Raw genomic sequence first — 10,839 nt, forward strand, 5'->3', positions numbered from 1 at the left:
ATTTGTGGTAGGATCATGATGAGAAAGTATTAAATGTGGAAATAAGCATCATTTTAGTGCACTAGGTGAAAAATCAAGACTATTACTTTAATATAAAAATTACTGAAAACACAGTGCTGAATAAGCATACAAGGATAATGTGACTTCTGTGATAAACATGCACGTCTGTTACAGAAATCCTTAGATTACCTCTTGGTAAAAATTCAATATGACTGCACCACCAGAGAAAACTTAGCAGAGGAGCTGCGAATCTTTAAGGTATGTATCTATTTATTCCAAGTTGAAATGATTAATCAAATTTTTTTTTAAATTAAAATATAGTGAACCCCAACTCTGAATTATATTGTATGTTTATATTTTCTTACAGAAAATCATTGGTGACAAACCGCTTCTCTTTCATGAGGTGAACATCAGGGATTGTTCTTTGGGACAGTTCTTGGGTCTTACCAAAGTCCTACAAGGTAAAGCCACTAGAACACATTAATCAACAAGGTTAGAATAACATATTGTGAATTAGTGGCACTATTTACAGTTTAAGATAAATTGAGTTTTAAAACAGTTCTCTACAGTTCTCCCATTGTGCATATATACAAATGAAGGTGAAGGACAGGACTGGAAAGAATGGGAAGGCAGAGACAATAGGGGATTCCCCATTAGCGCAAATATTACAGTTTTGCTTTGTCTCTCCATTCCATTTCTATGTGGTGCTGATGTATAATTCTTTCTGAATATGCAAAGAAGGTTAAATGTATAGCTAATGAGTGAAGATTTTAGTGTTAACGTTACATACTGTGATATATGCAATATTGAATAATTGCACTTGATCCACAAGTGCTCATTTCTTTTAATGATGAGTGTGAGGAGATGAAGTACACTGAATAATGATTTGTATAATTGAAAATAGCATTATGAATTCATGGACTCCATAACCATTTGTAGATATGTAATTGTCTAATTCAGCTAATTAAATTCTTCCAGCTCTGGGAAATGATGACCTACAGGTTCTTGGATTTGATGTTGTGGATCTGTTTGAAATGCTTAATGCTGAGACTACACCTAAAAGGTACATACTGAAAACTGAAATTGACTTGAATTTCGAAACTGAAAAATACAACCAGAATCTACCTGAACATAGAAAGTTTGTTTGTGTGTGTTACTACAAGGGTGCTCGTAAACTTCTAGTTTGATTAAATAATTTTCCTCAACAATACAATATTTGGAAGATGATATGCAATTGTCTGTAAATTTTATAATAAATTAAATAATAAAAAGTTCTTTCTCGTTCTTTAAAGGTTTGCTCATGAGACGGCAGATGACCTGCAAAAAATGGTGTCAGTGCCTTCCATAACCTACCACAAAATCTGGAGCAAGTTTGCCACCATGACCTCATCCTTCCTAAATGAATCCTTTCCTGATGATTTCCAGTGGGCCACATCCAGTGAGTCCTTCAAGGTTGAAGGTGGCTGGAAGGAAGCTGATCAAACAGCTGATCTGGCTTGCGACAGCTACCACAAGGTTGATTATGATGTCTACCTCCTTCGAGGTCTCCATGTCAACACCTATCAGTTTTCTATCTCCTGGGCCCGTATTTTCCCCTCTGGCCACCAGGAGAGCCATTCTGAGAAAGGGGCTCTTTACTATGACAAGCTGATCAATGCTCTCATTGAGTCTGGCATACAACCTGTTGTCACTTTGTACTACTGGGATCTGCCCCAGGCACTCCAGGACTATGGTGGATGGACTAACGATTCCATTGTTGAAGCTTTTAAGGACTATGCAGACTTCTGCTTCTCCAGGTTTGGAGACAGGGTCAAGACCTGGAACACTTTCAGTAGCCCCTGGGTGGTGAGCCATGCTGGCTATGGAACTGATGAGCATCCCCCTGGAGTGAAGGACTATGTGGTTGCCTCCTACCAGGTGAGAGTGATGTTATTACTTTAGCAAAAATACTTGCTGTCATACTGTCATCCTTATTCATTAGCTTACCATTTCTGTGGCCTTTGCAGGTCACTTACAATATGCTTAAGTCCCATGTTGAGGCTTGGCATGTCTACAATGATAAACACAGGAAGAAGCAGGGAGGGAATGTGGGCATTGCCCTGAACTCAGACTGGGCTGAGCCCATGGACCCCTCCAGACCTGAAGACGTAGCAGCTGCTGATCGCTACCTGCAGTTCATGCTGGGCTGGTTTGCCCATCCCATATTTGTAGATGGGGATTATCCTGCAACACTCAAGACTCAGATTGAACAGAAAAGAAATGAGTGTCCCCTCTCTGAGCCCGCCATTCTTCCAGTCTTCACTGTAGAAGAGAGCCACAGGATACGTGGAACAGCTGATTTCTTTGGATTAAACCACTATACCTCCCGTTTGGTCAACAACAGTGATGGTGGCTGCATCCCTGGCCCTCAAGGGGTGGGTGACTTCCAGGCCCATGTGGACTCTTCCTGGTCTTCTACAGCATCTGACTGGATCCATTCTGCACCTTGGGGCCTTAGAAGACTTCTCAACTACATCTCTGCAGAGTACCTGAATGTTACCAAGGTGCCTGTTCACATAACTGGGAACGGAATGCCCACTGAGTACAGTGGGGACTCTCTCAATGATACCAGTCGAATAGAGTATATGAGGAGTTACATCAATGAAGCACTGAAACGTAAGTTATTGTCAAGATACGATTCCATTTTGCCAAGATATCCTTATTCCTATGTTATACCGTATTTGCCTATATTTCAGTGGTCGAATAGAACATGACTTTGCTTTTCTCTAAACAGCAATCAATTTGGATGGAATAGATGTGCAGCGGTTCACTGTTCAATCACTCATGGATGGTTTTGAGGGCCCACAAGGCTACAGTGAACATTTTGGATTGCACCATGTCAACTTTGACCTGCCTGACAGACCACGGAATCCAAAGAAGTCTGCCTATTTTTACTCAAATGTTATTGAGAAAAATGGGTTTGCTACGGCAAGAAAAAGTATCTCTTCACAAAGTTTGAAATACAATGAATCTGTAAAGCGATCTTTTCTTCCCCCATCTGATGTCCCGTCCAAATCCAAGATTGTTTGGGAGAGGTTCTCACGGCAGTCCATCTTCCAGCGAAAACTAAACCACTATGGTACTTTCCCACAAGGCTTCCATTGGGGAGTGTCATCTTCTGCTTACCAGATTGAGGGTGGCTGGAATGCTGATGGTAAAGGGCCTAATGTTTGGGATACATTCAGTCAGAAACCTGGCACTATTCCTGGTAACACCAATGGAGATGTAGCCTGTGACAGCTACCACAGACTGGAAGAGGACCTGTACATGCTTCAGGCTCTGAGGGTAAAGTCCTACAGATTCTCTCTATCCTGGTCCAGGATCTTTCCCAATGGTCAGCACACTTCCTTGAACCAAAAAGGTGTTGACTACTACAATAGGCTCATTGATGGTCTACTATCTTATAACATCACACCCATGGTGACACTCTACCACTGGGACCTTCCTCAAGCTTTGCAAAACCTCAATGGTTGGGACAATGTAAACATGATTGACATATTCAATGACTTCTGCGACTTCTGCTTTGCCACCTTTGGGGACAGAGTGAAGTTTTGGATGACCTTCAACCAGCCTCATACAATCGCATGGCCAGGATATGGACTTGGGCAGATCCCACCAAATGTTAAGAAGCCAGGAGATGCACCATACAGAGTTGCTCACAACCTTATAAAAGCACATGCCAAGACCTACCACACGTATGATGAGAACTATTGCAAATCCCAAAGTGGTTTGGTATCCATTGCCCTCAATGCTGACTGGATTGAACCCAAAGATATCAATATCCCTCGGGAAGTGGTGGCTGCTGACCGCGCTCTGCAGTTCCAACTTGGTTGGTTTGCACATCCTATTTTCAAAAATGGAGACTATCCTGATGCAATGAAGTGGCAAGTTGGAAACAAGAGTGAACTCCAAGGTCTATCAGAGTCCAGAATGCCTGCCTTCACTGTAGAAGAAAAGGCCTACATCAGGGGGACTGCTGATGTTTTTTGTATTAGCACTTACACCACCATAGTAGCGCGCCATATCACAGCTCGGCTCACCCCACAGTCCTATGACTATGATCGGGACTTGTCAGAAGCAGAGGAGGGTGATTCACCAACCACTGCCATCAGTAACCAGAGAGCTGTAGCATGGGGTTTGAGAAGGCTCCTCAACTGGATCAAAGAGGAGTATGGTGATCCAGAGATTTACATTACAGAGAATGGAGTAGCTACAGACACAAAGACCACAGTTGATGACACTGACAGAGTTTTTTACTACAAAACCTATGTTGATGAAGCTCTAAAGGGTGAGTTGCACCACACAATAGTGAATGTTATATACATAGTTACGATACATGTGTTTATATGAGCACAGCCCCTCTTTAATGATGATATCAACAATAATGACAAATCTTTACTCATGTATCATGAGATAATTACGTAGGCAAAATTATCTATTATTATAAAAAGGCAAGACAAATCGGGTGTTCCCACAGCTTATAACCTGGATGGTGTAAAGGTGAGAGGATACATAGCATCATCTCTCATGGATTCTTTTGAGTGGCTCAGTGGTTACACAGTAGGATTTGGGCTCCACCATATCAACTTCACAAACCCAAACCGGCCAAGGACACCCAAACGCTCAGCTCACTACTACTATCGAGTCATGAAAGACAATGGATTCCCTATACCAGATGAGGAGAAACCACTTTATGGACACTTTCCAATGGGCTTCAACTGGAGCACTGCCAGTTCCTCCTATCAGGTGACATCAGTTTTCCTACTTTCCCTACCTTAAGGAAACCTGAAACCACAGAAAAAAATTTTAAGAAATAATCTGTTTTATACTTTTGAGGCCGCAGAATTCAGCTGAAATTTATTGTCTTGGTTAACACATCAGCTTTTAAATGCAAACCATACAGACAAGCAAAGGTTGCTTAAAATCCTTTCTTCTTGCATCAGATTGAAGGGAACTGGGGCGCCCAGGGAAAGGGATTGAGTATCTGGGATAAATTTGCCCATACTCCTGGGAAAATTGCCAACAACGAAAACGGTGACATTGGTTGTGACAGCTACAACAAAATAAATGAAGATTTGGAGGTGCTCAAGAAGTTGAAGGTGACTCACTATCGTTTTTCCATATCCTGGCCCAGGGTACTGCCTGATGGGACCAACAAACACATCAATGAGGCTGGACTCAACTACTACAGCAGACTGATTGATGCCCTGCATGCAGCCAATATTCAACCTCAGGTAAGATCAGTGCCCATAAACCTATGGGAGGACAATATCCTATATCAACCAATCATTAATTTTCTCCTTTCTTTAGGTCACTCTCTACCACTGGGACTTGCCTTTGGCTCTACAGAAAGTGGCCGGCTGGGAGAATGAAACCATCATCGAACGATTCAGAGATTATGCTGATGTTCTTTTTAGTCGCCTTGGGGACAGAGTTAAGTTGTGGATCACCCATAACGAGCCATTCATAGTAGCCAACCTTGGCTATGGATATGGAAACTTTGCTCCAGGTACTGTATGATTTACTGCAGTTAAATCAGAGTCTTTTACAGATCACAGGCTGTCATATGAGTTCATTACAGACATTTTATGTTCAGGGCTCTTGTCCTGCATTAGTAACAATCATTAACATTGCACACACAGTCAAACAAGATTTTTTTTTCTTATTTTGGTTGGTCAAACATTTTTGCTGAAAAAAATGGGTCTACATTTTAGGCATTGTGGGCAAGCAGTATATTGCAGGTCACAACCTGATTAAGTCCCATGCTGACGCCTGGCACCTCTACAATGAGAAATACCGTGCCACACAGAAGGGAATAATTTCCATTGCCATCAATTCGGACTGGTGGAGCCACGGAACCCACATAAGCAGGAGGATGTGGAGGCAGCGAGAAGGGTCATGCAGGTAAGGAGCTCATTAGTATAACCATAGAAAATCTTGTGCCCCTCTTGTTTTCTTTACTGTTGAATTTTCTGTAAGATGTAAGATTTTAAAGGATTGTAGTGGCCTAATTAAGTTTTTGCCCTTCTCTAATGGCTAGCAATGACTTTCTATTTGAACATGAGAATTTTCGCTTTTGATACAGACTTATAGTTTTGTGTTCCGATACTCTTGGATTTTTTTTTCCAGAAAAATAATAACATGGGTATGATTATCGGATTGCAACCCTAGATCAGCTACTTAAGGTTTATGAGTGGAGGACTAGAGTTCAACCCCCAGTTTTAGTGACACTTTCCACTATCATTGGTACTAGCATATTAGCAAATGCTAAAGCTAGCCATAGTCCTTAGTCAAACTATAGACAACTTACTGTCTAAACTTAACCTTGTATGCCCATTACCCAAACTCAAGCGTGTCCTTAGCTTGCCATTCTTGTCTTAACTGAATCTTTTCTGTTCATTATTTGAACTTGATCATAACCTTAACTGTAACTAGCCTAAGTAGTTTTTACAACTTAAGATGTTGTACACACAGACAAGATTGGACTTGAAGATGTCTGCTCTAATTAATTGCCTTAATTTAAAGGGCAAAAAAGATTTAAAGATTTAAAAAGTAAGATTTGTAGTACTGCCCCATAGCACATAATGACCTTAATATAATGTATGTTAGGGGGATTGATAGGCTTATTGATCAATACCAATGACTCAACAATTACTTGGCCTGGTGCTAAGATTTCTGTCTTTCTGGACTGTACTCAACAAAAGCCCCCTGCACATTGGCATTTCAAGGATTTTAATTCTGCCTGGCCGGTTAACTAGCTAGCATTACAACACAATCCATAACACTCAAACTGAAGACTGTTGGTGGGTGATAAGGTGAATTTTAGATGCACTTTGTAATCTTTATTGCAGTCAGTTGGAGCTGTATAAGATAAGCATAACCTAAAACTAAAACACTAATTAACTGACTGAAATGGTGAACAGCAGATATTTATGTAAGCTAACAGGTGAACATGATGAGGAATTAACCACACTGCCATACTCCTTTAAATGAGCACTTTGTATAGAATGTATGAATATTCTTTTATACTGTGTTAATTTTTCATACACGAATCAAGCACCATGTTCCTTCGTATTTCTTGAAAAGTTGACTATTTCTTGTCTACTGTTGTAATTGGACATGTCTTGTCTTGCAGTTCTTCATTGGTTGGTTTGCACATCCTATTTTCAATGGAGACTACAGTGACACAATGAAGACTATCATTAGAGAGAGGAGTATTGCTGCAGGTCTTCCTGAATCACGGTAAGATATAAGATCACCTGTTGACATCACCCCAAATTTCAGCTACACTTTCCTTAGAAGGTAGTAGACATGTGGCCTTAAAATAAGGACAGTCATCGATTAATATCCCTGAATGAGAGATTCATCAGTTTCAATCACTTTGCTTTCAAGTGTAAGATTAGGTGGAAATGTTGTGGCCTGTTTTTCAAAAATTTTCCAAAAATGTTGATTGGCAGCACTCATAATACAGGTTGTACATTTACAAAGGCTTTGACAAGGTTTGCAGCACAGCAATAAATAATCATGTCACCAACACAGACATCAAGATTTGCACTTGACACATTTTGGTCAAGATCATTAATATAGTAAATAAGAGACAGACAAGTACAGAGCCCTGGGGCACATTTTGTACTGGTAATGTGAAACCTGAGACAGGATTAAGTAGGTCTATATACTATAATGGCTACTTTAATCAGCCATGCCAAATCTGTTTTACCTACAGTTAACGGCGTCTCATCCACAGGCTTCCTGAGTTTACTCCTGAAGAGATCAAGAGGATTAAAGGCACTCATGATTACTTTGGACTTAATCACTACACCTCGGTCCTGGCATTCCCTGTAGACTATGGGGAGGAGCAAAGCTACGATGCTGATAGGTGACTTTTGCTTACATACTCAACTGGTGCAATTAAAAATATAAAAGTTTCATATCATCAGAATGCATTGCTATGTTAGGTTCGGGGAGTTCAAGAATAATTGTATCCCTTCTTAGATAATTTTTGATTGTGCTATCTCCAGGGGTGCAGGAACCATCTCTGATCGAACCTGGATTGAGACAGGCTCTTCTTGGCTGAAGATTGCTCCATTTGGATTCAGAAAACTCCTCAAATTTATCAAGGATGAATATGGAAACCCACCCATCTATGTTACTGAGAATGGGGTCTCAGAACAAGGAGTAGTAGACTTTGACGATATCCACAGGAAGCACTATTATGAGAACTACATCAATCAAGCCCTTAAAGGTATAACAACACAACACAAAAATAAACATAAATGCTCCCACCGGAGCCACTTTTTGGACAAATATGTTTCTTCTTAAATCATTTCTCACTTCATGACAACAAATTTGCATATGTTCCCCCTCTATCCTCTATCCAAAAAGTCAACCAAACACAATTTCTCCTGTCTGTATGTTTACAGCTGTATCTCTTGTGTGTCTCTGTGTTTTAAAAGCCTGCTTGATAGACGGGGTGGACCTGAGAGGGTATACTGCCTGGTCATTGATGGATAACTTTGAGTGGGCCGTGGGCTACGCTGAGAGATTTGGTCTTTTCTATGTGAACCGTTCTGACCCCACTCTTCCTCGCATACCGAAGAACTCAGCTTCCCACTACACCACCATAGTCACCTGCAATGGTTTTCCAGACCCAGCCCTTGGGCCACATGAATGTTTGAACCCAGAACCCGAAGGTGAGTCACATATAAGCGGTTCCCAGAGAGCAGGAATTTGTTACACAAGTCTTTATATTGCTTTTATGTTATATCCCCAAAACTGATGATTGCATCATCTCTTACCATCAAAATTCAGGATAACTCAATTGCCTCACCTGTGTGCTTTTGTGTGAATGATCATGGTAACCAAATTGTGTTGATATCCAATGTTCTTGTGTTACTTGATAAAATCAAAGCTGAGCAAATACTTTAAAAAAAAAGGAGAGTTTTCTCTCATTTCTCGTGAGTATGTGCTCACATCAACTGAGAGGATGACTAATATTTACGGGGGGTGACAGCAAACGTCTCAACTTATTTTTTGATAAACAAAAAACTGTAAAAGTATTACTAAAAATTAAACTGTAATTAATGGCAAAAGTAATAACATTACTGTGACGCAGTGTTGAGTAATAGATTACCACCCAACATGACATACAAGTGACTCCAGTACTTTTTTGTGTATGTGGTATTTGAAAGTTTTTTCTGGTTTCTTGCCACTTTATCACCACAGGTACGAGCACACCCACCATCACAACTACCTTTGAGAACATCACAAGTGCGAGCATGGACAACGTGAGTTTCCTTGGCATGCAACTCTCCTCTGATGATGCAGAGATTGCTCTCTACGTTATCTTTGTATTCCTTATTGTGAGTGCTGTCAGCATCATCTTTTCATTATGGCGGATCACGAAGGCTAAAAAGGTCATTAAAAAGTCAAAAACTACATCTGGAGAAGTGTTGAAGATGGGGAGGATGTAAGTACAGCTGGGAGGAGTAGTGAAGAATTGGATGGATTGGACAATAATACAATCACTTATTTCACAAGCAATACTGTGCACATCTTAACCAACTGCAGGTGGCTCGTGATCACACAACCCTATAATATGTTTCCTTTAACTCCTGTAACCATATCTTACCTTGACATACTTGTTTTTATGTTTCAACAAAGCAAACCCAAAAATCATTTCACGTTTAAAGTAAACTGATTAAACTGACTGACTAACCTGATTTTAATGTTGAATGCTCACAATGCTAAAAAGACATTTTACAAGGACACTGGGGAAGAACTAATGAAGCTTTTCTAAAAATGTGACAAGAGACTGGTGGACAAAAATGATAACCTAAAATTAAGAATGACCTCAAATCCCTGTAAAGAAACAGAGGGCTGATGTAACATAGACTGAATGTACATAGTATTTCTTGTGACTGTAAGCTTTAAAACCACTGAAGTCAATTATTGCAGCTTTATATATATTTAAAATAAAGTGTTTTATTGCACTATGTTGTTGATTGCTTTGCAACATTTGATAAAATGTGATTTTCAGTGTAAAATGAATGGAATTTATATATTAGTATATTAACATCAGATATTAGATTATTGTAATTTATAGATATGATTCAAGTGCATCTACAAAGTTATTAATGCATGGATCTGATATGTACAATGGTTGATTTATGTGAAATTCTGCCTTCGAATAAAAAAAATTCACTGTATGAGGGTTAGGGTTAGGGGTGCATGAGTAAAGGAAAAAAATATACAATGTTTATTACATTACACATAATGTTATATACAAATATCACAATGGATTTTTGAACTGAAAACGGTTAGTGCCGTGCTATCATAGTTATCTTTGTTTCCTGAAAAAATAGAAATTATGCTTTTTACACTATGAACAATGTGCAATTCTTACTTTAGATTATTAATAGTGTTATGAGGTTTACCAATTTAGTTCAGTTAAGATACAATTCAGGAATAATACACATACCAGCGTAAAGGCCCTCCTTGGACATTAATATACCACTTCTCATACACAACAGTCGGCTTTATTTTTTCTAATCATTTCTTTATGACCTGTGCACAGATATTTGGTAGCTTTCATCATAAAACTCCTCTGCCCGCTGTTTGACCCTTCGTATTTTATCACAGCCATTCAAGGCTGTGACCACTATCACCACACACACCCTAAGGTATCACATCAGTGGCGACCCCACTATACAGTAGTGATGGTTATGAAACTCAGGGTCCAAGTGTGAGAGTTCAAGTCGGTAAACAACACCACTATAAATGGTTAGCCATCCAAGGACTGTA

At 39.8% G+C, this 10,839-nt stretch overlaps 2 protein-coding genes across 2 annotated transcripts in view; one reads left to right on the top strand and one right to left on the bottom strand.

Moving 5' to 3' along the window:
- traf3ip1 (TNF receptor-associated factor 3 interacting protein 1) overlaps positions 1-10,839 on the bottom strand; it is a 328,730-nt gene that overhangs the window by 44,227 nt on the left and 273,664 nt on the right. The window lies entirely within an intron of this gene.
- Positions 1,327-9,509, top strand: LOC144539835 (lactase/phlorizin hydrolase-like). Its single transcript, XM_078285916.1, is given in 13 exon segments — positions 1,327-1,917; positions 2,007-2,655; positions 2,774-4,327; positions 4,517-4,785; positions 4,983-5,273; positions 5,350-5,548; positions 5,754-5,882; positions 5,885-5,943; positions 7,175-7,281; positions 7,784-7,915; positions 8,058-8,281; positions 8,493-8,729; positions 9,262-9,509. Coding segments are annotated over 13 exon segments (4,689 nt in total).

Source organism: Centroberyx gerrardi, chromosome 10, assembly GCF_048128805.1.
Source record: "Centroberyx gerrardi isolate f3 chromosome 10, fCenGer3.hap1.cur.20231027, whole genome shotgun sequence".
Classification (NCBI taxonomy): Eukaryota; Metazoa; Chordata; class Actinopteri; order Beryciformes; family Berycidae; genus Centroberyx; species Centroberyx gerrardi.